Source organism: Macrotis lagotis, chromosome 5 (assembly GCF_037893015.1).
Source record: "Macrotis lagotis isolate mMagLag1 chromosome 5, bilby.v1.9.chrom.fasta, whole genome shotgun sequence".
Classification (NCBI taxonomy): domain Eukaryota; kingdom Metazoa; phylum Chordata; class Mammalia; order Peramelemorphia; family Peramelidae; genus Macrotis; species Macrotis lagotis.
Genome location: NC_133662.1, coordinates 270,207,740 through 270,235,458, shown reverse-complemented (window position 1 = coordinate 270,235,458; position 27,719 = coordinate 270,207,740). Strand labels below are relative to the sequence as shown.

The window sequence follows — 27,719 nt, the reverse complement described above, 5'->3', positions numbered from 1 at the left end:
CTGCCCCCAGAGGCCACCTTCTTAATTCAGGCCTGGGGGCTTGGTTCTATTAAGGTGCTCCACATGCCTGGCCTCTGCATGCAAATGTGTGTATGTATGTGTGCATGTGTATATGCTTGTGTATGCATGGGTGTTGTGTGCTTGCATGCTTGTGTGTACCTGCATGTGAGCATGTGTGTGTATGTGCTGCTGCTTTGGATCCTGGGGTCTCCCCTTGGCTCCCCTGGTGGAGGCTTCTCTTGGTGTCCCACCTGAGCTGACTGGACCCACCAGTGTCTGGATTTCAAAAGGGGGGAGAGTCTCCCCACAGGAGCTGCCTGTGTGCCCCTTGGCTGGGACCGCTGACCTGGAAGCACCCTCCTCCCTGGGGGCTGGCCGCTCGCCCAGCTCCCATATTTGTTTTGAGGAAAGATCAATCTGCCTTTTCCCAGTAGACTTTGAGTTGGACCCCTGAGGCCACTGCCCCGGTGAAGGCTGTCAGGGCCCCCTGCCCCCCCAGGAGGCCTGACTACCCATGGTGCAGGGTCCTCGATGCCCTCTTACACTGAGGGGAGTGTGAAGGAGGGAGGTCTGGCCCCGTGGCAGGTGCCTTTAGGGGTTCAAGAGTCCTAGTGCCAGGGACCTGGCCTTGGTGATCCTTGTTCTACTCGTCTTCCCCCTTCTGCCTCCTCTGGGTGAAAAACCTACTCAGGTGTCTGAGATGCTGGCAACGGGAAACAGCCAGACCACCATGGGTTCCCATGAACTGGATGTGCCAAGGCCTCCCGATGCTTGGCCGCAGCAGTTACCTCTCCGTGGGTTGTGTGGGCACTGCCGTCCAGGGGGCACAGCTGGCTAAGGCACACCTCTGCTGAGCTTTGGTCTGACGGGCATGCCTGGGGTGGGGGGAGCCAGAAGCTAGCCGAGCCCAAAGAAGCCCTTGGAGGACCAAGTGTGCTCCTGGTGCCAGAGGTGCTGCCGATGAAAGGATTCTGCCCCTGATGGAACTGGATCCCGGTCCCAGTGCCCTCCCCCACCTTGAAGAGTCCCTTTCCCCACTCCCCTCATCCCTTGGTGGTCCTGGGCCTGCCTCCCCTCCTCTGCCCCTTTTCTCTGATACAGATGCCCTGTGGCAGTCATAGGTCAGGTAGCAGGGAGGTGAATCTGTGCCCCCTCTTTGGTGGGCTGCTTCCCAGGTGCAGACTGACCCACTACCTGGTCAGGGGAAGGCAGGGCTTCAGTGCCCCTTTCCTGGACAGGGGGAGAGAGTGACAATGGCCAGGTCCCCTCTGGTTCCTGGGCCTCAGTTTCTCCTACTGTAAATGGAGGGACAAGGACAAGGTGGCCCCTACTCCTGTTCTGGCTCCTGGTCCAGGTTTGAGTTTTGAGCTCCTGGGCCCTTTGGAGGGGCCCCCCATCCTCCCCCTGGCCCTCTTCCCGGTTTTCCCCATGGCCCTCTTCCCTCCTCTGTTCTTGGCTGCTTGGGGGACCCAAGAGTCTCTGCCAGCTTCTGGCCGGGGCCCACCCAAGATTCCAAATGGAGCTGCTCCCTTCCCCCGGATTTCTGCCCATGGTGCATCCTGAGCTTCTTTACCCCTTCACCAGTCTGTCATTTCCACGTCTCGCCCGGCGTGGGAACCCCCCCCCCCGCATGTTTGTTTCCTCGTCCCTTTTCTTTTATCTCTCTCCTGACCTGCCCGAGGAACCTGTGCTTCTCATTGGCATCCCTGAAGGCACTGCTCCCAACTCCTTCCTGGGCACCCGCTACCCCCCAGTCTGCCCATGACCCAGTCCCCGGGTCCTCCTCTTCCCCACCCTTTCCTCGATGGCTCAGGAGCCCACAGGCACCAAGACTAGAAGCAGGTGGTCCCAACCCCTTCTCTGGAGCTCCTGGGGCGGGGGTTACACCTATCTCTTCCTGTTCAGAACCAGGTAATGGGGCGGGAGCTGCCTGCCACCAGGCTCCAGAGGCTGGGCTGAACCACAGCAAATCTTCTCAAAGAGGGCTGTAGCTCTTTAGAAATCCTTGCGTTTGACCCTTGCTTCGCGGCTCTGGGGAGACAGCTGGAGTCCTCAGTAAATGTCAGCAGGATAACCTTTAGAATTGGGTCTGGACTCCACTGCACAGACTGCACTTTGGGGAAAACAAACAGAGAGCCAGTGTGAGGAGGAAGAAGCTGGCAGAGAGAGGGGGCCAGGCCAGGGTCAGCAGCGAGCACTTTGTCGGGGGAGGCCTTTTCTGTAGGCCACATCCACTCTGCCTCAGAGACCATCTGACCAGCCTCCCTGCTTTGTCAGAGGGGGAAATCGAGGCCTGGATGGTTCTTTGAAGTGAATTGCACTCATTTGGTGGGTGGGCAGGTGGAAGCTCCCAGGGCAGACCCCCTGACCTGAGATTCTGGAGGCAGTGCTGCAGAGATGCGAGGCTAGATGCCCAAGCTGCTTCGGAGAGAGCTTGGACCAGACACCAAAGACTGTTGTGGTTGGTTCTGGCTCCAGCCAAGGCTTCTGAGAACTATTGGGGGGCAAAGAAGAAGCCTCCTCTGCATTGGGTCTGTAAAGGAGACCTTTTGAATCATCCAGCCTGAGGACATCAGGTGGGGTCTGAATTCCAGGGGTTTGATGTTGTGAACTGCACTGAATCAGAGCCTGGGCCTTGGAACCGAGGCCTTGGGGTATCCTGGAATTTCTGGTAGGTCAGATAATGAAGTTTTTGCTTGTTGTTTGTTTGGGCTTCTTCATTGGTGCAGCCTTCTTCATCCCCGAGTTTATTTTATTCTTCATTATCTTCTGTGGTACAGAGGAATGAGTGTTGATAGAGAATCTGAGTGGAATGCTCTTTGCTATTTGCTACTCGTATGACCTTGGGCAAGTCACTTAACTGTCCTCAAAAAATGAAGGCCCTGCCCCGTAAACTCAGTCAGGGTGCCTGGCTCCTGCCCAGGGTCTTGAGAGATTTGATTCTTTGGAGTGAAGTGGGACATCACTACTAGAAACTGGACTTCACACAAAGGAAGGGAAAGCTTGGGAAGAGCCCTGGACTGGCTGCTGATGGGTCTGGGGTCTTAGCCAACTTCCTGAGAGAATCCTATTCCTTCTGGCTTTGGACATAAGTGAGGCAGAGAGAGGGGGCAGCATGGGGTGTTCTCAAAAGAATCAGTGCATGAAATTATATCATTCATTGATCATTAGAGTCATGGTTAAGATGGTTAGGTTGGGTACAATCCAGATTTGGGGGAGAGGGGGAAACAGCCTCTATATTGTACCCAGTGGCTTCAGTGTGGGCATTTCCCTCATTTAATAAAAGTAATTATAAAGCAAGAAACAAAGAGAGAGAAAGTTAGATTAGGTAGATGGACAGACAGGTGGATGGACGGGTGGACAATAGGTGGATGGATGGGTGGATGGAAAGAAGAAGGAAGGGAGGAAGGAGGCAGGGAAGGAGGAAGGAGGGAGGGAGGAAGTCTGGATAGGTGGAGATAAGCTCCACAGTTTGAGAAGTCAGGGTAAGGTAATACAATGCACATCTCGGCTGAACTACGGCTGGGCCAGGAGGTTGGAAAAGAGGGGAGGGAGATGGCGTTGAGGTGGTCAGGGCTGTGACCAGTAGTGCTGGGGGGTAGGAGGGATGGTCTGCTCTGGTCTGTTCTTCCCCACTGGCAAAGGGCTTTGATGTTCTGTTCTCAGTTCCTTCTGGCTACAGCTTGGCTTGACTTGGTGAAAGGGTGTCCTTTTCCAGGCTAGCCCAGATGCTCCCAGACCCTTTGGACTCCAGGCCTCCTCTCCTGCCCATTGGGATCATTCTTATGCTCAGGATTTTTCCTGCCAGTCTCTGCTCTTGGTGACTGTCATCTGGGTTGGACAGTCGGGGATCCCTATTTGGGGCTGTGGAGTCTGGTGTCCCTTTGGGGGGAACCTCCTTGAGTCTTTGCTGGGACTTGCTCACCCCCCTTGGTTTGGGATTGTGTTTGTGGAGTGGAGACAAAAGAGATTCTGATGGCCTCAGAAAATGAACTCTGGGGACAGAAGGAAACCACAGGCTTATGCCATTTAGGTGATTGAGGGAAGAGCCTTAAGACAAATCACCTGGAAACTGTGGCCTTCACCTTCATCTCTTCGAAGTTCGGTCTCTTCCTCGGCCGAACAGGGAAAGTGAACAGTTGTGTGAAGCACTCAGGAGATCGCATCTCTTGGGAAACTTTCCTTTCATTTGTCCTGTTGTCATCATCTTTTTGGACAGCACTGCCCCTTCCCCACTCTGCCCTCCCAAGTGTCTTCCAGCTTTGACCACAGTGTCCACGTAAACCAGAGGAATCTAAGGGGAATTCTGAAACAATATTTTACTCTGCCCAAAGGGCTGATATTAGGACTTGTGTTTTTGGCCAAGGATTCACAGTCATGGCAGGCAGATAGGACCAGCAATGTATCAAAGACAGATGGTCATTGTTGTCCATCCCCCCTGTCAAAGCATGAAGCAGTTGGGGGACTCTCCAGACTGTATCAGATGGACTTTTGATGAATCGAGGCAGACCTGGGGAGGGCCATTACTGAACTAGGTTCTGGAGCCAGAGACCATCAAAAGACAGTTCAACTTGGATCTGACTTTGACCTCAAATGGGCTCCCCTTGCCATGAGCTTGCCCTTAACTCACTAGTCATTTGGTTTGCCTTTGGTTTAGACTTTGGCATCCTTCTCTGAGGAGCTGACCCTCCATCTATTTCTGGATCTTCTACCTCAGTTTATTTAAAGCTTCCCAGTATCAAAACTAATGAATTCGTCACTTGGTGGGCCTCAGTCCTTCAGACTCCAGTGATCCTGGAGTGGGGTGGGCTTCTGGCCCCCACAGCTATGTAAACTCTGCATGCAGCCCTGCTTCCTCCTCTGCCTGCCTCAAACTGTTCTTCAATACCTTCAGACCCTCATTTCACAGAATAGCTAGGAGAAGCCTGGAATGGTGGCCCCACTACCTCATCTCCCCAAGTCTTGGGGGATTGCCATGGAATTAATGAAGTCAGCGGGACTGGGCTAAGTATGGAAGATGGAGATGGTTCTTGGAGTGCCCTCACCATGAGGGGAAGAGAACCTGGAGCTAGCTGTCTATAAGTTCCTGCAGAGTGACACAGGCAACTTGGCTCCCTTGCTGACCCCTGGCTTGGGAATGTCATTCATAGCCAAGAGAAGCTACCTTCTCTATGTGGAGTTCAGGGGCATGTCCTTGGCTTCCTATGCTGGAGCCAACTTTATCAGCCTGAGGATAGTGCCCACTTGTTTGGACTGGCCCAGCGGGAACACTAAGAAGGCCATATCTCTTTTCAACTTTTTTTTTTTGAGAATAGATTTTCATTGCTATCTCATTTGTAATCTCCTAGAATTCCCCCATAGACTTTCCCTTCCCAGAGAACCATCCTGTACATTAGAACAAGGAATTTTTTTATTTGTTATTTAATGCAATGGGATTAAGTGTTTTGCCAATGATCACACAACTAGACAGATATTATGTGCCTGAGGCTGGATTTGAACTCAGGTCCTCCTGACTCCAGGGCCGGTGCTCTATCTACTGCACCACCTAGCTGACCAGAACGAGGAATATTTTAGAAAAGATTATAAAAGACCCCCCCCCCCCGTAAAAACCAGTCACCATATTGAACAAATCAGATGCTCTCATTAATCTTTTGCCCTTCTGGACCCTGACTTCAGTCAGGGGTGAGGGGAGAGACCAAAGAAGTGGGCAAAGATGGAAAGAGCCCCAAGCATTGCTACTCGTCCGGCTCTGCCATCGACCAGTGCTCGTGCCAGTGGGAGCCACCACGGAAGAGGGCTGGGGAAACAAGAAAGATGACGATCATGCTGATGAAGGACCAGATTCTGGGGGAGCAGACATTGGCCGAGGGTTGGGACTTTTCTCCAGCTGCCTCCATGACTTCTCCAGGCCCTCCTTCCCTGTGCTCTGTGCTCACTCTCGGTGTGAGTGCTGGGGACTCTGCCTGTGCTTGCAGGAGGAAGGTAGGCCGGCACAGAAGTGGTTTCCCCAGGTCTCCTGCTTCCAACTGACAGGCCTGGCAGGCGGGAGGCGGGGCGGGAGGGAGGGAGGAGGTGGGCAGGGGGGCCAATGGCAGTCTGCTCCTTGATTTCTATTTATAGCATGAGCCGGTTCAAGGTGCATGCTGCTGCCACCCCGCCGCCGCCGCTGCCACCGCCGCCACTCCGCCAACCGCCAGCAGCATGATTTGTTTTCCTGGGAATTGATCTCTCTCTCTCGCAGAGGATTATCAGGAACAGTTGCTCCTGATTCACTCCAGCTCCGCTCCCGCCCTCCCTCCCGTGAGCAGAATGGGTTTGCCACTCTAGCAGCTGCCGTTGGAGGGAGGGCAGAAGGCTGGCAGCTGGCAATCCTGGAGCATGGGTCGGAGGTAAGGGCGGATCTGGGGAGTGCCTCGGGGAACTGTGGGCCAGGACTGGGGACCGTCCCCCCTTTGTTTATATCTGGAGACAAAACAAGGGAAAGAGTCTGGGCAGTGGGGGGGCTCCCGTTGGCTGCTGAACCCGTTTGCATTGGTTCTGAGCGGGGATGGCGGGGCTCTGCTGGCAGAGCCACCGGGGCTGGTGGCATCTCCCCGCCTCTGCGCGGGAGTCCTGCCTTCCTCCCCCCTGCCCCCCCCCAGCCCCAGCTGGCCCGCCAGTGCTGCTGGGACTGGCCGCTGACCGAGCCGTTCCACCTCCTCCGCCGTGGCCTTGTCGCCCTGGGATGATGGACTTGAGTCACCGGCCTTTCTTGCCCAGGGCTGGCGTGACTTTGGGTTCCCCACCAGTGTGGCAGTCTGCTTTCGGAGGACTGCTGACCTTTACCAAGAATGGTGTTCTGAGCCTTGGGGGGGGGCATGGAAGGGGCTGGCCTGCATTTTCGTCTTGGTGAACACACCTATACCTTGTTTGGGGGTGTCCGTCATGGAAGCAGGTGGACACTGCCACTGGGAGTTGTGATTAGAGGTGAGGACATCTGGCTCGCCCAGCACGCTCTGCCGCTGTGGCCGCCTCCAGGCCAGACCCTCCCTCCGGCTGCTCTCCCTGCGCCACCCCCGACGGCCACTAGCAGGACTCGGACCCGACCGGGCGGCCTTGTCCGGTCGCTCCGGGCCATGGACTGTGGGCAGACCGGGAGGGGGCTTTTTCCCAATGGGGGAGCCCAGCTGTGGGCTCTCTGAGGTCGAAGCAGGAAGCTTTCCCGTGCTGCCCAGAAGCTTGGGCATTTTCCAGGCTGTCTTGAATGGCTCCTTGTGTGCTTCTCCTCGAGGGGTGATGGTGCCCCGGGCTCCCGGAGGGCAGGGGGAGACCAGCGGCCGTTGGCCGACCCGACTCCGTCTGTTCTTCCTGCGTGGTCATCTATGTTAGCTTGGAATCGGGGAGTTGGGGATCCGTTCTTCCTTGGACGTCTCTACCCGCTGGGGCGAGGGTCTGGGCTTGCCACCACTGTGGTCCAGAGGCGCAGGTGAGCCAGGGGAGCAGAGCTAAGGCGGCCTTGTGAGCCCCGGCAGTTCATGAATGCGGCCACTGAGGCAGAGTCGTCTCTGCAGCCAAGAGGCCGGAAAGTTGTGGACCAGAGACCGAGGGACACGGTGGGGTCTGTTCTGTGTGGCTGGGGTGTGCATGTGTGTGGGGGGTGCTCGTGGGGATATGGCCGCGTGTATGCTTATGTGTGAGGTGTGTGTGACATGTGGGATGTGCGTGTATTGGGAAACCTGTGTCTATTTGTGTGTGTGATGTGTGTATGTGTCAGGGGTGGGTGCCCGTGCCAGAGGAGCCTTGTGGCAGAAGAGCCCCACCCTGTTTGGCAGTGTGCAGGTTGTGGGTCATTTGTTCTCTCACACATGAAGGCGGGAAGTGACGGCGCCTGGGAGTTCGCATGTGCCCTACCAGGATCATGTGTGCACCGTGCGGCCCGGCCTGAGCCAGCACCTTGCAAAGGCACAGCAGTGGGAAAATAGCAGTGTTGGGGGAGGAGATGGGCGGGCTGGAGCCCCGGCAGAGACCCGGGCCCCAGGAAGGGGCGAGGGAGGGAGGGAAGGCGAAATCATGGCCTGCCGCCTCTCTGTTCTGGCAGCCCCCTCCCCAGTGCTGGCTTCTGTCCCAGCCCCTCCAGTTTCCACAGAGCTGGATCAGCCCCCCAGCTGTTGAGGCTGCTCCCACTCCCTTGTGGAGAGCCCAGTGGCTGCCCAGCCCTCTGCCAGGCAGATGAGCCAGGACCCCGCGGGCTGCCCCTGCCACCCCTGCTGCCCTTGCCACCTCTCTGAAGAGCCTCTCCCTTGTTTTCAGGACCTGTTCCAGGGCCGCATTCTCCCCGTTTTTGACCCAGGGAAAGTAGATGGGGAGGCTGGGGGGAGAAAGCCAGGCCCCGAGTTCTAATCCTCTACTGCCTCCGTCCACGTCACCTCATCCCTGTGGGCCTCGGCTCCCTCCTCTAAGATGGGAGGTTTGGAATCAAAGTCTGAGGTTCCTGGAGCTGGAGGAACCCACCCTCCTTTGGTTTCCGCTCTTTTGCAGTCTTTCTTTGGGTGTGCCCTCCTGGTCCCCGAGCCCCGGGGCTTCTGCGGGGAGGGTGGAAGAGGCAGGTGGGAGACGGGCACCCACCTCCCGGCAGAGACGCCTTCACCTCTTGGCCTTGGTTTGAATCCCACACGGATGGCCGCGGGCACCACAGCAGCGTCAGGAAGAACCGAGGCCCGTCTAGCCCGCCGTGCGTTCTGCCATCTCGTCCCTCCTGCCTCAGTTTCCTGAGGACTCTGGGACGCTTCCCTTGTGTCCTCAGCCCGTCCATACATCGGGGGGAGGGCTGGACGGCGGGTCTCTGCAGCTCTCCTTGGCCCCTCTGGGCCTCAGTCTTCGGGGTGCCCTCCTCCGTGGGCCAATGACCCGTGTTGGCAGAGACGCCGTAGGGTGTAGGGAGAGGCAGGCTGGTCGCCTTGCAGAAGGGTGGGTCGGCGGGCAGAGCCCACTGGCTCGCTGTTGTTCTCGAAGCCCCCACAGGGGACCCTGGGCCGGGCCCGGGGTCTCCCCAGGAAAGAACCCGGGTGGGGGTTCTCCAGAGTGTTGGAATGATGGGATCAAGCTTGGGCCGATTGTGTGGAAGTGGATTCCCTGCCAGGCTGAGTGCCAGCGAGCGACTCGGGCCGCGCTCCTCCCTGGGGGAGAGCGCTCTGGTCTTTCCCGCATTCTGGGGGCCGTGGGCCCCGAGGCAGGCCTCCTCCCCCTCGGTCCCGAGCGTGGACGTCCCCGGGGTCTACGGGCACGACGACGGGGGGCTCCGGGACCCCCGAGCTCCTTTGGGCCGGGCTGGTGGCTTCTGGGCCTCTGCCCCTCGCGGCATTGGGTTCCTTCTTGAAGAAGAGCCCGCCGGCAGGGGCACTCCCGCGGCATGCTCCTGAATTGCCTGGGAGTGGGGGGCTGCGGGGCCGTGCCAGTCATCCCCCTCAGCCTCCTCCGGAGCCGGCCCCAGATGCCAGGCCGTCAGGGTGAAAGACTTGCCCAAGGTCACACAGCGAGTCGGGATAGCTGAGGCCAGACTGGAGCTCTGCCCCTCCGGCCGTTTGGTCCGCGGCCCGGCCCGCCCGGCCTCCTGCCCCCTCCGTGCCTGCTTCTCCCTGGAGGCTCTTTCCCCCCGAGACGGGCATACAGCCGGTCCTTAATAAATGCTCATTGGGTTGAGTAGAAGTATGCACTGTGCTCCCGGCCAGTGGGACCCCAAGGACGGGGGGCAGCCGGCTCTGTCCTCACGAGCCCCCGAGGCCCGGGCCCTGGGGGGCCCTTGTTGTCGGGCAGGGGTCGCCCGGGCACGGCGGTGGGCACCCTGCCTCAGTTTCCTGCTGTGTCAGAGCCGGACGGAGTCCCGGGGCCGCCACGCTCCGGTCAGGCCGACCCCAGCCTTCCGCTGTGGCCCCGCAGGGAGCGGAGGGGCCCGGGCTGGCGGGGCGGCCCCCCACCTCGGTGCTGGGGTGCGGGCAGACCCCGGCAGACGCGCGTGGCCGAGGCCCCGCGCCCTCTGGGTCGTGGTCAGGATGGAGGGCAGAGGAGGGAGGTCTGCGGAGCCGGACTGCCCGCGGGTGCCCGGGGGTGCAGGGCGGGAGGGGCCCCGAGGCACGGGGGCGGCCGCTGGGGGAGCCCCCACCGGGCCAGCGCCCCCCGTGCCCCCGACCCCGTGCTGGCTTCCCCAGGGATTGGTGGGGCTTTGGGGGTTCCGCGAGGCCTGCGGGGGCCCAGACTCGGGGCCGGGGGGCTCGCGGAGGGGGAGGGGAGGGGAGGGGGCGGCATGCGGGGCGGGGCCTGGAGCCTCGCTTCCTGGGGCCCCCAATGTGTGTGCCTGAGTTTTGGGGGGCTGAGTGTGCAGGTGGGGGCGGGCCCCCGCGGTGGGGAGGGGGCGCGCCCGGAGGAGTTGGGGGGGACTGATGGGTTCCCCGGACGTTGCGCCCCCCGTCCCCCGTCCCCCGCAGCGGGCGACCCTCATTGCGCATCTATTAGGCGCCACAGGTCCGCCCGGCTGACCCCTGACCCGGGGGGGGGCCTTCCATCCGGGTCAGCGGGGCTCCCAGGCCGCAGGAAGTGTCGGGAGGGAGCGTGGGGGGGGAGATGCGCGGAGGGGCCGGGCCTGCGCCCCCCACAGGGGGCCCCGCCCCCACAGGGGATACGCCCCCAAGGCGGGCACGCCCCCTACGGGAGGCCCCGCCCCCACGGGCAGCCCCGCCCTCACTGCCGGACACGCCCCCACAGGCGGACACGCCTCCACAGGCAGTCACGCCCCCCAGTCAGACACGCCCCCCACAGAGGACACGCCCCCTACGGGAGGCCCCGCCCCCACGGGAGGCCCCGCCCCCACGGGCGGCCCCGCCCCCACGGGCAGCCCCGCCCTCACTGCCGGACACGCCCCCACAGGCGGACACGCCTCCACAGGCAGGCACGCCCCCCCAGTCAGACACGCCCCCCACAGGGGATACGCCCCCTACAGGAGGCCCCGCCCCCAGGGCAGCCCCGCCCTCACTGCCGGACACGCCCCCACAGGCGGACACGCCTCCACGGGCAGGCACGCCCCCCAGTCAGACACGCCCCCCACAGAGGATCCGCCCCCAAAGGCGAACACGCCCCCACAGGCAGACACGCCCCCTACAGGAGGCCCCGCCCCCACAGGCGGACACGCCTCCACAGGCAGGCACGCCCCCCAGTCAGACAAGACCCCCACAGGGGATACGCCCCCAAAGGCGGACACGCCCCCTACAGGAGGCCCCGCCCCCACAGGCAGGCACGCCCCCCAAGGCAGCCCCGCCCCCACCGGCGGACACGCCCCCTGGAGCCGCCCCTCTGCCCGAAGGGCCGTGTCCCCGGGCCCCCGCCCTGCCCGGGCTGGCACTCTGCCAGGAGACGGAGTACTAGAGAGAACCGGGGAGACCGAGGCGTGTGGCGGGCCGAGGGGCGCCCCTCCGGGAGTTCCTGCGCAGCCTGAGCATGTGGCGTGGGGTGCGCCTCGGGAGGCCAGGGCGGCAAGCCGGGGTGTCGCCAGCCTCACCCCGCAATTCTCGGAGTGATCATGTCCGTTGGCACGAGCGAGGCTGGGCCCTGTTGATGCCGTGCCTGGCCGCCCCCGTGCCCTGGAGCCCCCGGAGCTCCGCCCAGCCCCCCACCTCCAAAGAGCCGCTCTGCGGACCCGGGCCTTGTCTCCCTCCTTCCCTCTTGACTCGGTGGCGGCTGGCTGGCCCAAAAGGTGTGCGCAGCTCTGTGCTGCTGGCTTCTTATTCTCGGGGGGCTGAGTCTCCCCCTCTCCCTCTGCCCCTCTCCCTGGTATGTGCCAGTCACATTTGGCGCCTGGGCCTAGGTGGCAGGACTGGCACAGACCCCCCACCCCAAACGTGACCGTGCTCTCTCCTCCTGAATGGGGCCTAGCTTTTCAGGTCTTCCCGCATTATGGCCGCAACCACCACACTCAGACACCGAGACCTCGGGTGGTTCCCCTGCGTTCTCCCACTTGGCCGCAGACTCTTCCCCGGAAGGCCATGGCCTCCATTCGTTCCCTCGCCCGGTCTGATGGGGGGCATCCTTTCTCTATCACCAGGCTGCTGGGGCTGGCCTCTTTGCGTCGGTGCCAGGCGGGAGGCGGATGCTTTTCACTTGGGTCCAGCTTTTCATCACCGTGCCAGTGCCATCTGCGGGGTTTCTTGGCAAAGACGCTGGCGTGGCGGTGTGCCCTTTCCTTCTCTAGCGGACCGAGGCCCACAGAGTGAAAGGCCTTTCCCTGGGTCTCACAACTTGGAAGTGTCTGACGTCACATTTGAACTGGGGTCTTCCTGACTCTGGGTTGGTCCACCCCCACTGAGCCAGCATTTACGATGCGCTCTCTATGACTTTGATGGGATGACATAATAACTTTACTCCATTGATTCCTCCCTGGGCTGACCTGTCGGAGGCGGGGTCCTGTGTGCACCTCCTTTGGCTCTTCCCTTGTCTCTGCACCTCAGGGGTGGGTCTCTTTGTCTTGAACCCTCATGCCGAGCTGGACCCCAGGCTCTGGGCAGGGTCATTGGGGAATCTCACCAATGGAAATCTCCAGGGGAGCATTCTCTGCAGACATAGGTGGCCAATAACCCAGGAATCATTGCTCTCTTGGGGCACTGGCTCTCCAGGGATGGACTGTCTGAATGCAGAGAATCGAGGGTTGACCCCTGAGGTCTGTGGCCTAGGCTCTTCCCCTCCTCTCCAGGGCATCAATTCAGCTCCCCCCTCCCCAGATGGATGGATGGATGGATGGATGGATGGATGGATGGATGGATGGATGGACAGACGGAGGGAGGGAGGGAGGGAGGGAGGGAGGGATGACTCAGGGCCCCTGTTAAGGATGGCTTGGCCACTCTGGCTGGGAAGCCAAGGTTCCAGCCAGTCCCATCTGCACCTCCCAGACAGGTCTGGTCTGTCACAGTGGAACAGAGACGGCCCAATAATTGTGTGCTGGGGTCAGTTCCTCCCAGGAAAGTCCCTGCCTTGTCCTCAGAGCTAGGGAGCAGGAAGAGCAAGGGGCAGAGGCCCCAGAAAGTATGGGGAGAGATCTTCTGTTCTACCTGACCCCCTGGATCTGAAGCAAAGACAGGCAGGCAGCTTTGAGTCTACAAGGCCCCCCAGCCCCCCAATGCTACTCAGAGCCCTGCCGGCCAGCTCACCTCCCTACCTCGTGCTGACTATGGGGGGGGGAGGTTCCATGCCAAGGCTGCCCGAAGGGGAAGGCTCGCCCTTCACAGTGCTTTGTCATTGTGGGCCTCTACTCTCATGGCACCTGTGAGGCCGAGCTACCAGTATTAAGACCCATCTTCTTGCAGATGAGGTGAGGTGTTGCCCAGGCTCACACGGGCAGCACTGGATTGAGGCAAGATTTGAACTCTGCTCTCTCTGCCGGTCCCCTAAACAGGTCTGGTGGGTGTATTCTCTTCCACTGGGCCACCGTCCTGGTGGCAGCCAGCACCTCTCCAGGCTGGAGGTGTCCCCAAGGCCCCGCCGGAGTGTCCAAGCTCCCCCTGTGCTGTCCCCTGGTCAGAACATTCTTCTCAAATGCAGTTCCCGAGGCCACAGACAATGTCTGCTGGCTGAGAGACTGCTCCAGCTAAAGAGGAGGTGTGACCACATTGGGGGGCCCAACTGGACGAGGACTGAACAGCAGGGGTTCGATTTGCAGAGCCCAGTGTTGCTTTTTCTGAGGGCAGGCCAGGCCTTTCCTGAGGCTACTTGGGAGTGGGGGCAGCCTGGGTGTCCTGGGACATGAACCTCATGGACCGGGTTGCTTGAGCCTGGTGTGGCCCATGGTGTAGTCAGAGACGCTCACCGAGCAGAGGTCCTAGAAGCCTCTGAGGCATCTGGTCTGCTCCAGCCTGATTGAGAGATCCACTCTGCAGAGCCCCCCCCCCCCACCCCACACCGGTTGGTCAGCCCCTTTTTGCTTGAGGACTTCCAAAGGCTTCCTGCAAAGGTGACCATTAGTGCAGTCTTGGGGGGTTAATATGTCCCTGTTTCTATTCAGTGCTAGGAGGGTCTCTAGGCGGGCCCTAGCTAAGCTTGGCATTGGAATCCCCTGCCTTCTTCCACACCTTATCTGTGGGTTCATGCCCCAGTGTCCATCCTTGTCAGGTGTTCTAAGTAGCACCACCATGTTTTCATTGGTCACGTGGAGAAGTGGGGTGAAGGGCAGTGTCTGTTCTCAGACCCTCTCTGCAGGAAAGTGGGCAGTTCACAGGGTGGGAGATTTAGAGCCAGGAGTGGCCATCTAGACTGCCCAGTTCAGTCCTTTCATTTTACAGAGGAGGAAACTGAGGGCCAGGAAGGGGCAGAGCTGAGAGTCTGGGCTGGGGGCTCAGCCTCCACTGTTGGGTTTTTTATACTGGTCTTGAGCGAGCAGCTTGGCCGGGTGACACAACTTAGCGCTTAGAGCCAGCCACCACTGATGGCCCAGGCGGAAGACAGAGGTCCCCTTCACGCTGGGAGGGAAGTAGTCCTTGATCTGGTTATGCCCTACCAGCTGCCAGAACGGCCGGGCTTGATGCTCAGAATTGACCCGGTACCTGCTTCTGGGGTCTCTGGCTTCCCTCGGACCGGACCTCCAGCAGCTTCTGACTGTGCTGTCTTTTTGTTTTTTCTCCCTTTGCTCCAGATGGACTTTCTGGCCGAGACCAGCCGGTCGAACTGCTCAACCCGCCGAGAGTAAACCACATGCCTAGTACTGGTGAGTGCCCCTGACCCTGTCCTGCGCCACAAGGATGGGAGCTGCCAGAAGGTCTAGGGCAAGTGGGGCGACCACTGGTGATGGGGGCCGGGAGCGCGGTGTATTTTGTCTTCTTGTCTTTGAGAGAAGACACTAGTACTTGGGGAAAGGCAGGCCCGTGCTGATCCTGGGGATGCAGGCACTGACCAGCTTGGAGACCTCGGAACCAGCTGACCTCCTCACTTTCTCCTGACTTCCCATGGGGCATAGACTGCTCTGAGAGTGTCAGAGCCCCCAGACTTAATGCCAAAGTCTTCCTTCCAGGAGAGCTTTGTCTCTTGTCCTCCCTTAGCATCCCTGCCCTGGACGGTCTGGGTGATCTGAGCAGACTGGGTGATCTGGACTGTCTGGGCAGTCTGGGCCATCTGGGTGGTGTGGGCAGACTGGGTGGTCTGGGTTTCTTGAAGCTCTTATCTCCTCCATAATCACATGACCCTGCTGGGGTATGCACGTGTATGTGCACGCACATGGGTGTGCACATATATGCACACTACAAAGAATAGTGTGTCTGTGCATGCTCCGTCTAGCACAATTGGATTGGCAGCTGCTTCCATCCTGGACACGATTCTCAGCCTGCCCCAGACGCTCCCTGCTTCCCGCTTGTGCCCGAGTCTCCACCAGACACTGCCTTGCTCCTTCTGTCACTCACCTTTGTCCTCCCATCTGGCTGTAGCTCCCGTTCACCTTTTGTCCTTCGACACCTTCTCCCCTCCCATGCCACTGAGATGCCACTGCTGCTCCAACATCCCCTCTTCCTGGAGCCCCCAGCTCACCCTGGTGATGGCCATGGGTGTAACTCCCGTGTCTCCCACCATCCAGGGAGTTGTAGAGGAGATGATGACCTCTTCCCATCATTAAAACCAGGCCGCTGTGGGCCTCGGCCCCACCATGCTGAGTGGGGGGTCCTCACAGAGGTGGCAGACGGTGCCTGCCCTTGGGGCCATGTCTGACAGGGAAGCTGGAAGTAGCAGTGAGGGCAAGGATTCCTTGCAAAGGTAGGATTTGAGCTGGGCCAAGAGGCTGGAGCGCCTGTCAGGCCATGGGCACAGTGAGTCTGGAGATGGGGACAGGCAGATGATGAGGGGGCCAGAGGATCATTTGGGGTTTGACCCTGGCGGTTGAGGGAGCTGCCAGAGTTGACTGTGAAAGGATGGGACACAATTGCACCTTTGGGGTTGAATGGAGGATGGGGGGTCTGAAGTGGGGAGAAACTGAGGCAGGCAGACCCCTCCAGCTTTTGTGATAGTTTCAGGTGTGATAGATGATGGCCCACCCTGGGCGGGCAGAAGAGAGGGTGAGGCTTCTTGGGAGATACTGCCGTGACCCTGGCACCATGGTGGATCTGGATGGGGCAGGGTTTAGGGGTTCAGATGAGATCTCTGAAGGGCTCCTTCCCATCGTTGCTGATGACATGGTTGGGGGAGAGGGCAGGTTGCTGCGCCAGGAGGTCCCATGATGTCCCCCCAGTGTCCGGTTTCCTTTCCTCCAGAGGGCCACTGATGTTCTCCCATTACAGCCGCTCACTCTATTTTGAGGCACTGACTTGCCTGACTCCCTTCGGCTCCTTCACCATGTCCAGGCAGCATCCACGTTGATGTATGTAGCTGGCACTTAATAGATGCATGTTCCCCCCACACACATGCATTTAAGGGCAGTGATGTGTTATATCCAGGACCCTGGAGATCCCCTGAAAGATTGGCAATGACTGTTCCATGGTTGCTGATCCCTGGGTGTGGGACTTTGCTTTTTCCTTCTCTGGCTAGCCCTGAGCGATCTGGGAGGCAGGTAGTTAGGGTCCTCTTGTCCAGGCTTCCCCCACCCACCAGAGGTGGCTTCCCTATTTGCCTCCCCTGACAAGAGGCAGGAGCCCCTGACTGGTCTGGCCAGACTTCGGATGTCTGATGGGAAGGCCATCCACTCCCAGCGGCAGAGGGGAGGAGAGTGATCCTCAGGTCATGACGTCATGTGCCCACCTGAAAGGGTCGATGAGGAAAGCCAGTCCAGTTGGGGTGGGGGCACCCCGAGGCAGACCCGCTTCCTCCTGGGCAGCCGACAGATGCCGAGTCACGCCGAGTGAGGAACTCGATTGTGACACCTGTGGTTTGGGCTGAAAGGAGATGCTTTGACTGGAGCTGGGGCCCGGGCCAGCCCTCTTCCTCTCAGCCCCGGGGAGGGAGACAGCTCACCCACGTCCCATTCTCCCCCACGTGTCTGAGGGCCCTTCAGGGGTCAGGGGCCTAGCCCTGCCGGGCCCTGGGTGGGATGCTGGAGCAGCTTCAGAAGCGGACTCCCAGCCCCCTGGAGAGCAGGCTCCTTTCAGGGCCTGGGTCCCCAGGTGCTTGGTGCGGCTGCTCAGAATCAGGTTGGGGAAGGTGTCTGATGGGAGACAGAAGGTTAGGCAGAACCGAGACCCCGTCATTTTTCTCTCAAGCCCAATGACTGGACCTCAGCTTAGAGCCCTCTGCCCCACTCACCACCTTCTCCCCTGCTCTGGTCACCTTCCTTTTCTACAGAGGGAAATTGAGACTGAAACCTGACTCTCCTGGAAAGGTTGGGAGCATGGCTTGGATGGCTTTGGGCACGTGCCTGGCTGTTCGTGGGGTCTTCCAGTTTTCTTTTACCCCCACCAGCTTTTCCAGGTCAAGACAGCTTGGGCAAAGGCTGGGGCTACAGCTTTGCCATCAGGCATTGGGGGGGGGGGGCTGAGCAGCCCTCTCCTCCCCTCCCTCAGGCTTTCTTTAAGCCCCTCCTCATCCCAGAATAGCCGCTGCTTCTCCCCATCTTTCTGGGAGCAGAATGGAAGCTCTTGGAGGCCAAGGGTGGCTTGGCTCCTGTCTTGTTGGGGGTGCCAGCGGACAGCCCTGGTTGCTAACCCCCCTGGGGAGGCGAGAGGTTGCTGCTCTCTGTTCTGGCTTCCTAAAGGCCAGTCACGGGTGAGGTCCAACCTGCAGCCATTTGAGGCCCGCCACTGCTGCCACCGCCACCTCTGGTGGGTTGGTAGGTTGGTTGTTTGGCTGTGGGATGGGGCTGAGGCTGAGGCTGTGGAGACTGCGCCAGAGCGGACTGTTGTGGCGTTCCAGGAGGATCTTTGTGCCTCGGGCTGGCCTTAGACCGAAGGATCTGACCAGAGCTCTGTGACTGAGACGCTGTGGCTGTTGTGGCTGGGCCAGGGGTCGGGGGCTCTGAGGCCAGAATTGAGATTTGCCTGGAGTGGTCTCCCCTCAGCTTTCTGCGTTCGTGAGATGCCCCCAGACCACCTCTGCTCTCTCTGCCCTGTGACTTGAGCGAGGAGGGAGGGGAAGGGGCCTTGCCCAGATGGAGCCAGGTTCTCTGCACCTGGCGGATCCCTATGGGGCATCCTCGATGTCAACTCTCAGCTCGGCAGACCTGGTAGAAAACATGGAGGGGCTGCCTCCAGGGAGCGGCGGCTGGGGGTGGGGGTCTGGACCACAGGGCGGACCCCAGGTGAGAAGCATTTGCTCATGTCTTTCCCAGGCTTGTTCTTGCCCCTCCCCAACCACTTTCCAGCCAAGATCCCTTTCCTCATCTTTGTAGCTGCCAGGGCCCATTCCCCACTTGGGAGCCAACCCGGGGCCCACTCCTCACTTGGGAGCCAGCCCAGGGCCCACTCCCCACCGGAGCAGTTTCCTTCTTTTGTTTCTCTTCTGCCTCTTCCGGAATAGGTTGTTTGGATCTCCCCAGAGGACCCTGGCTTAACTCCATTGGGCACTGACCCTAAGTGACCTTGGGCAATTCCTGGCCTCTCTCTGGAAGGACAACCTCCTTCTCTAGAGAAAGAAATCGAGGCAGGGGGACGGCTAGATGGCTCAGTGGATAAAGCACCGGCCCTGGAGTCAGGAGTACCTGGGTTCAAATCAGGCCTCAGACACTTAATAATAACCTAGCTGTGTGGCCTTGGGCAAGCCACTTAACCCCGTTTGCCTTGCAAAAAAACAAAAAACTAAAGAAAAAAAAAAGAAATCAAGACAAGGCCAGAGATGGGGGGCATCCTGGGGCCTGGGCAAGATGACCTGGGTGGCTCCTCAGAGACTTTGGGTCATCCTTAGCATCTCGGAGGTGGAGGCAGGGCTCAGGTCTGATTTCCTGGACAATGGCTGGACCCCAGAAGTCATGGCCGCCTGACCCGGTGAGCCAGCCTTGCCACCCTCCTGGCTCAATGCCAGCCAACCTGGGGGCCCTGGGACATTTAGACGAGGAGGCAAGGGGGGGAGCAAACATCAGTGCCTCATGGCCACTAGGTGACCTCTGGGGTCCTCAGGAAGCCAGGCAGCATCTGCTACTATCGGGCATCTCTTGTGCTTGGGGCCTGATTCAGGGATTGAATGAGAGGGAGGATCAATGAAGGAGGATGTGGTAGGAGGGGCTGGACCACGGACAGGATGAGAATGGGTCCTAACCACAGCCCTGATTTGGGGCCCTGGGGGTCAGCGAGGCAGCCTCAGTGGGGCCCACCCCAGGGAGCGAGGGGAGCTCCCACTGGTCACAGCCCTTCTTTCTCCTTGGGGTCTGCTTTTCTTTCCCTGGGCCTCAGTGGCACAGCCCCCTCCCCACAGCTTCCCGCACACACAGGGGCTATTTATAATTTCCAGGAAGTCCATGGGTACCCGTCATGGAAGCCAAGTTCCTGAGCCGCTCCTTCTGGGCCTTTCTTCACAGTTCTTGCTCAACCCAAGCTCTCCCGGCTCTTTCCGGAGATGGCAGAGGAAGAGGGAGGAAGAGGAGGAAGAGGGAGGAAGAGAAGAGGAGGAGCAGAGGGAGGAAGAGGAGGAAGAGGGAGGAGGAGGAGGAAGAAGTCATTGGGGCTCGGGAGCAGAGCGAGCTGCACTCTCTACCCTGTTGGGTGCCTCGGTCCCACCATCCCACTGATCCCCTTAGGATAGGTCCTGGCTGCTGTTTGGAATGGCCGGCTGGACCATCTGCCTGGTCCAACACTCATCCTATAGATGAAGAAACTGAGGTCCCGGGAAGCCCAGTGACTTCCAAAGTTGTCTAAAGAGTAAAGGGCAGAAGTGGACCAGATCTCCAGATCTCCTGACTGCTGGGGGGGGGGGGGGGGCTGCCTCCATGAGAGCCAGGGCTTTTGAACACCTTTTCACCAAGGTTGCTATTTAGCACCTCCCCCCTTTCCCAACCAGGCTGCCCCTTGGGACGACCCATTCCAGTCTTGGGTGTGACCCACCCCAGTGACTGGTGCCCGCTATGCTAGAAGGAGAGGGAAAATAGTGGGTCCAGGGAGTTGGAAGGGAAACCTGCCCTTTCTGCTTAGGGGGTGGGAGGTAGGTCACAGGCCCAGCTGGGCACCAGGAACCCCCGAAGCTTTTAAGAAGGATAGGGAATGGAGGGCAGCTAGGTGATGCAGTGGATAGAGCACCAGCCCTGGAGTCAGGAGGACCTGAGTTCAAATCCAGCCTCAGACACTTAATTACCTAGCTGTGTGGCCTTGGACAAGCCACTTAACCCCATTGTCTTGCAAAACCCGTTAAAAAAAAAGAGGTGCAAGAAGGATAGGGAATGGACAGGGAGAGTTGGGGAGGGGAAGCAACCTGTGTGGGCACCTTGGATAGATCCCTTACCAGCCCACCTTCGGAGCAAGCTTAGCTGGGGGTCTTCACTGCATTGCCCTAAAATAGATTTCCTTTGCAATCCTGTCTGCTTTGTTTGGTAGTCTGCGTTATGTGGTTCTGAGCTTCCTTTGGCTTCACCCAACTTTGAAGGGTAAAGCCACTGTGCCCCAGTCCCACAGTGAAGGGGTCAGCCAGCCTCTGATTGAAGCCCCCCAAGGAGGGTGGCACTGCCACCTTTTGTCCCAACTGCGTCTTTGTGTGATTTCCCTATTGGTAGTCCCCGTGAGCGCTTGGGGTGGGGGCCTCTGGGCGGTGTGCAACAGAGAGGAATGTTGGGAGCGGGGTCCCTGGAGGGGGGGAGTGGAGGAGGGGAGCAGGCCAAGCTAAGAAGCTTTGTTCAAAGAGTGGCCAAGGTAGGGGGGAGGGTGTGTGTGTTTGTGTCTGTGTCTGTATGTGTGTATGTCTGTGTGTGTCAGTGTGTGGGGCTGAGGAACCCTCCCTGGCACCTGCTGCCCTCTGTGTGGGGCTGGCTTGGGAGATGCCCAACTGCCCCCGGTCTTAGAGTCCATCTTGGTGCAGAATCCAGCTTGGGAGGAGTGTAGGGAAGGCCCCCTCCCCGCCCGTCTCCTCCCTGCTCCTTCTCCTTTCTTTTCTCTTTCTCCCTCCCTTTCCCTTTCTCTCTTTGTTCCCCTTTCCCCTTCCCCCCTCCCTCCTCTTTGTCCCCCCTTCTCCCTCCCCTTCCCTCGCTCCTCCCTCTTCTTTATTCATCCCTTCTTCTCTTCTCTCTTTTCCTCCTCCCTCCCTCCTCCAGCCTCCTTCCCCCTCTCCCATTTTCTCCTCTTCCCCCCATCTCTGCCTCCTCCTGGACTTCCCATCCTAGGAGACTCTGGCACCCCCCTCCTTCCATGAGGTTAGGGTGCCAGGGGCAGAGCCCAGAACTTGTTCTTGGGGGCCAATCTTCTCTGAGGCCCCCCAAGCCTGGAGGACCCCCCCAAGTCCCCCAGGGGGAAGAGGCAGGTTGGGAGCTGTCCTTCCTGGCTTTAGATGAGTCCTTGAGCTGGGAGCCGAGGATGGGCACAGCCCTGGCCTGGAAGCCCAAGGGTCAGAGAGACTGCAAAAGCAGACCAAGATGCCCAACCCCAGGCCCAGCCTGGCAGTTAGAGGGTGCCCCTAGTCTATTTCTCGCTCCCCACACTACCCTGCAGGAGGTGACCTTGACCTCGAGTCTTTGAGCTCCAACAGCCAGGTCCATTCATGGTAATTTTTCTCTGGTGGGTGTCCTGAGCTGTGAAAGGGAGGCGAGGAGAGGGTCAGAAGGCCAGCTGGGGGAGCCCACCTGGACCAAGGCCCAGAGCCAGGCAGGGTAGGGTGGCTGGAAGAATGAGAAGGGGAGGCAGAGGTCGGGCCAGAAGGGGCGGCAGACAGCAGCTGTCCCAGATGGCCTGGTTCAGTCCGACCCTGGGAGGGCTTCTCCCCTCTTAGCTCTGCTTCGTTGCTGATCCATTGATAAGGGAGGCAGAGCCTCTCACGCTAAAGTTGCAGGAGAGGGTGTGGGAGGGGGATCCCAGCCTCCAGACCCTCCTCCCATTTCTTTTCCAGAAGTCTTAGTGCAAGTCTTAGGGAATCTTTGGGGGGATGCACCTATCATTTTGGAAGCCCATTTATGGAGCACAGACTGGCCCAGGGCCTGGAATGCATCTGGTACCTAATCGATGCTTATTGATGTTACCCAGGGTGGGGTTCCAAGGCTGGGTTCTTTGGATGTAGAGCGTGCCCTCTCCCATTTGAGGAGAACGGTTCCGTTGTTGCAGATAGCATTGAATCGGGGTGATTGGCATTTCATAGGTTGGGCAGCAAAGACTGGGCCAGGATTTGAATTCAGACTGAGACATTTGACCTTGGGCACACGTCCCTTCTCTCCATCCTCTGGAAGGCACCAGTTGATGTCAGTCTTCCCAGCTGGCTCCCGAGTAGGGAAGGACTTGCCCTGGGCATTGAAAGGCACCTAGGTACTCGGAGTCATTGCCCCAAAGCCTAGCACCAGCCATCAGAGCAAGACTGGGTCTTTAAGAGAGAGCCCCCAATGCCCCTCAGTCTTGGCTTTGGTCACTGACACCAATGGGCCCAGCCAGAAAGGAGGGAGAATCTGACTGCCATAGGACTTAGAAGGAAACCTTCGACCAGCCGGTGGATCAGGGCTGAGGGGGAGTGAGAAAAGACTGGCTTTCCCTGGGCTGCCGGGAGGGGTTGTGGCCAGCAGTCCACCCTGGGGAGTGGGCCGAGCTGCCAGAATCCCTCTGGAGAATCCCTTCTGTCATCTGACACTCAGAAAGAGAGAGGAAGGTGAGAAGAAGGCGTCTGGCTCTGAAAACGAGGGTTGGATTGGGATGAGACCCTGGGTTCAAATCTCTGCAGTGACGGACTCTCCAACCTTCCCAAACTGCAAAATGAGGCATGAGCTCAGGAGGAGCTGAGCCAAGGGCCCTCTTGCCTCTGAAGTCTGCCGAAGCCGATGGGATCGAGATTGCATCTGTGATGGATGGAAATGGATGTCTTGTTTCCCACCGTCGTATTCTCTTGAACCCCGCCCCCCCGCTCCCCTAGGGATCCCAAGAGCCGGTCCTTGAAATGATACATTTGACAGAAAGCAACCCAGTGGGCTTCCCAGCAGCAGAACCACTCACCTGCAAAGTGGGAGGGGGATACCTTTACTCATCCCTGCTCTTAGCCACCTTGAGAAGCCACCTCTGTCCCTGGGTTGGACAGCATTATCACCTGGAATACGTTGTTTCCCAGAAGTCCAGGGGACTGGCAGAGCTGTTGGCATCACTTAGAGTGTGGCATGAAGTCCACAGGTTGCTATGAAACTCCTTGCCCTGAACTCGGCTCCGGAGGACCTCCAACTCAGAAGAGAGCCACGTGCTAGGGGCTGGCATCGGCCTCAGGGGAGCAGCGACTCACACTGGCACCTCTCTGGGATAGACCCCTGGGTTTGGCAGAACCCAGGGAGATGATGGGCTGTGTGTGAAGTCTTTGGAGGAACCCAGAATGGGGGATACGGAGCCTAGAACTTGGACCTGGAGCCCTGTGTGACCCTGGGCAAAACCGTTTGCCTTTGTTTCATCTGTAAAATGGCAGAACCCCCAAAATCCCCACCAGGAAAACCCCAAGAGGGCCATAAAGGGTTGGATGTGACTGAAAGGACCAGGGAGCACATGGTCAGACATCCCACTGGACTCTCTGCCTCTGAAAGACTTCCATCTTGGAATCAGGTTCATAATTTATCCCTGGGTGACCTTTCAGCGCATTCACGTACCCTTCCCCTGAAAGGTTTAGAAGAGACCCCTTCCCCAGCCCCTGCTGGCCCTCCCCTGGGGCCTTGAGCAAGGGGAGGATATGGGAGTGAGAAGGCCCTGGAGAGGGACAGTGGCCCCCAAGCCTGGAGAGTTGAGCTCCATGACCTTGGGGGTCTCTTTAGTCCAGGCTCTAGATTAGGATGCAGATCTGGCCTGGAACCCTGGTTCTCTGAGCCTGGGGATGAAGATGCTCTGCCTTCCCGGGCTGGCCGTGGGGTGGACAAGACCACCATGGAGCAGCCCGCCCTGGGGGAATTCACCAAACTCTCTTCATCCTGGCCATGCAGATGGACAGACGGCAGAGGGTCCTCCCACTTAGCTGGGCCTCCTCCCTTTGATGACACCTGCTGCCTGCTCTCCAGAGTGGAGACTGCCCCCCTCCTCTGAAGCTGCTTTGTCATCTTTCCAAAGCTTTTATGCTAAATGGAGGAAAACTCTTTTGGGGATAGAAACAGAAAAAGAGCAGAGCTCAGCTTCTGTGTCCAGCCTGTGAAAGCCAGGAGAGAAAGAGGTGAATGGGCATCCACACTACCCACACTGGGTGGAGGCAGATGAGCATCTGCACTGCCCATACTGGCCAGAAGCAGCAACTTCATTTGGTGATGAAAGTAATGTTCACAAACTGGTTTGGGGCTGATTGCAGAGTTCGGGGGACGTGTCACTCCTGGACACCTTTGGTCTGTCAAATGACTGAAGCATCTCCTGTGTTGTGACTGAGCTAGAGGGGACCGCGGGGCCTCAAGGTCCTTCCTTGGACCCTCACGGTAGCGCTCCAAGGACTGGAGAGGTGAACTCATCAAGTTCTCCCAACTTCAGCTTTCCAGGTAAGGAAACTGAGACCTTTCTTGACCACTGCTGCCCCAGAGACTAGGAAAGGATGCAATGGGTGGTGGGTCAGGATGTGTCCAGGAGTTCCCATGACTTGGGTAGGAAAGAAGGAAGAGGATGTAGCTCCCAGTAAGTGACTCCATGAACCTTTCCTGGTGGGCAGAGGTACTCAGGTTTTGGGGAGGGTTCAGGATCCTACACCCAGAAAGTCAGGATGAGCCAAAGCTGGAGCACCAGGGGAAGGCTCAACCCGAGAAAGGGAGAGGAAGGAGCTTGGAGAGGGCCTCAAATGCCAGCTCGGCTCTGTGGTCATTGGGACATGGGAGCCGCAAGGTGGAACTTGAGGGGTATAGAGACGGGGTCTTTAGAAAGAGTGAAGTCAGGAGGAAGAAGAGGAAGAAGAAGAAAGAGGGAGGGGGAGGAGCCACACTGAATTGGAGCTATCAGGGCAGGCTCGGCTAAGATCCAGGGGCTGCCCAGGCCAAGGAGACGAGGGTGCCAGCATGCTGAATTCAAGTCTACACCATGAGCTGTTTGTATTGGATTGTACTGGGCATCCAAGGGATGGTGGGATAGGAAGGCATGTCCCCCCCGAGGGATCGTCCGGGATGGCTGAGGGCAGATGGAGACTGCAGCCCACAGCCACACTGGGTCTGTGGTTTCCCAAGGACTTGAAGGAGACCCCATCCTCACAATGGACAAGCACTGGCCGGGATGGCAGTACTCAGCACCAGTGGCCAGGATGTCCCCGTGTCTCCAACACCCATCTGCCCCCCACCAAAGCCAGCACAGGTGCTCCCCGAGGAGGTGCAGGTGCTTCCTGGGGCCCTGGCAGGTGGGCAGCCTGGACTGCTCTCTTTGACTAGTGAAGTGAGAAAGCTCTGAGGATGACCGCCACCTGGCACGCTTACGGACAGCCCAGGAAGAGTTTTCCTCCAGGATCTGTGAACAGAGGAAGACACTGAGGCTTGGTGGAGTCGCTGCTGGTCAATGACCTGCCACCTTCCTCTGTGGTGATGGAGTCATGTCAGGTTCATCCAACTCTTAAAGACTGATTTGGGGAGGACCTAGTCATTTCCTTCTACACTCATTTTACAGATGAGGAAACTGAGGCAAACAGGGTGAAGGGACATCCAGGGGTACAGGGCTCGGAAGCGTCTGAAGCCGGATCTGGACTCCAGGAGATTCCTGCCCGACTCTCTGTACACTGAAGTCCAGGCCGGACTTTGCCTCCCCGCAGTCCAATGGCTGACCAACGGCCCTGGATTCTACATGGGTGCTCTCCCCACGGTGGCCCTGCCAGCTCCAAGGATAAGGAACTTGAAAGATGGAGAGCTGTTGTGCCACAAGGCAGCATGCTGGACTGGAAGGGATGACTGGCTTGGACGTCCGAGTGACCAAGTTCAAATGTGGCCTCAGCATAGAAGCATTGCACCTCTGGGAGCTGACGCAAGCAGGACCCTTCTGTCAGAACTTGGCCCTCAGTTTCCCCATTTGTAAAGTGACAGGTGGGCCAGTTAGCTCCGATCTGCACCATCTTTCTTTTTCAATAATGATTCCTACTTTATTTTGTTCTGACGTTGCCAAATAGACAAACTCTGGAGGGTCTCCATCCAAAAACCAGCAATGTGCCTTGACTTAGTGAGTGCATGGGGGCCTCCAGGCTTGGGGAGCTGCTGCTCGGGAGGCCACCTCGTTCTGCTCTCCAGGCTGCGCCAGTCCGGCCTGGCTCCTTTAGCTGTGGCTGCTAGGAAGGATCCCGGCTCCTTTGGGTGGCGCCAGCTCTAGCTCTGTCTGTGGTGAAGGGGCAGGGAGTGGCACAGGCAACCGGGGCTGTCCTACCCCTCAGACTCCCAAGCCTGGCTGTGCTAGACCTATTTTAGCTGGCCCTCCTCCTCCCTATCCCCCCCTCCCCTCTCTCTCCTGTCCTTCTCTTCTCTCCAGTCCTCCAAGGAGCTGTCCGGGGACGGGGGGGGAACACTGGTGGAAGGGCTTCTTGCCCTGGGATGTCAAACCCCAGGGGTGTGTAGATCCCTCCCAATTCTGGTGTCAGCCTTCTTCTAAGCCATCCACTCCCAGTCTCCCATTCATTGGCCTCCTGACCCTATCAGTGGATCTTATGACAGCATCAGGGGCTCATCTTTCACCCAATTGTGCCCTCCAAGCCTTCATGGGGTATGGGGGTGGGGGGCTGGAAGCTGCCCCCCAGGGCAGCTCAGATCATTCTTAGGAAGATTGCCAGAGAAAGGTGGGGTTGGTCTCAGGCCTGGTCCAGTAGGCTTGCTGATTGAGAGGTCCCATTCATCTCCTAAATGGACGAAACTGAGGCTTGGGAGCTCACAGATATTTTGGGTCACACCCAGGTCTGGACCCTCAGGCAAATGCTCTCTCCCCTAGTTTGGGGGGTCACAGGGAGCATGGTGGGTACCCTGGTCTCTTTTGTTCTGCACCTGAGGCCAGAGGGGCTGTTCCTGCTGTCCATCTCATGGATACAGGAGAGGTGAATTTTCTTCTGACCACCCTGGCCTGCGGCAACAGAACCTCCCAGGATGCACCTGCCCAGTTCTCTGGCCACTCAACTCCCTGAGGGGAGCTCCCCCACGAGGCTTTAGCTGTGGGACCCTAGGCAAATTGCTTCCCCTCTGACCCTAGGTCTTGTAAGGATGGGATGGGGGAGGGGGCAATTCTGAATCCTGTGGTGACCTCCTCCCAGGTTCTGGTGAGGCTCAGCAGACCTGGAAAGCAAACCTTAAAGTGCACCACAGAAACATCTAGTCTGTCTGGGGACGGGGGGGGGATAAACATTTATTAAGCCCCAACTATATGCCAGCCACCAGACAGAACACTTTACCAACATTATCTCATTTGATCCAACAAACCCTGAGAAATGACGACTAGCTAGTATGTCTCCCATTTTATAGATGGGGGAACTGAGGTAGAGATGAAGTGACTTACTCAGGGTCACACTGCCTGAAAGTCTGAGACCACATTTGAACTCAGGCCTTCCTATAACTTTGTGATGGTGGCACCCTTCTAATATCAGAGAGTGGAGGGCGCTGCTTCTCCACTGACTGCGCGCAGGAAGCCGGGGCTGTGGGCCTACACCTCATTTGTTCTAATCTTAGCTTCTAGCTCTGCAACAGGCCACCTTGGGGCTGCAAGCACAGGAAACGGCTGCCGCCTCCCTGGCCC

At 58.8% G+C, this 27,719-nt stretch overlaps 1 protein-coding gene across 4 annotated transcripts in view; it reads left to right on the top strand.

Moving 5' to 3' along the window:
- Positions 1-27,719, top strand: part of HDAC4 (histone deacetylase 4) — a 164,356-nt gene that overhangs the window by 48,438 nt on the left and 88,199 nt on the right. For all 4 annotated transcript variants that reach the window (XM_074189839.1, XM_074189840.1, XM_074189838.1 and 1 more), the window contains one exon: positions 14,648-14,719. In XM_074189839.1, coding sequence (XP_074045940.1) covers positions 14,648-14,719 — 72 coding nt within the window. The remainder of the gene's footprint in view (positions 1-14,647; positions 14,720-27,719) is intronic.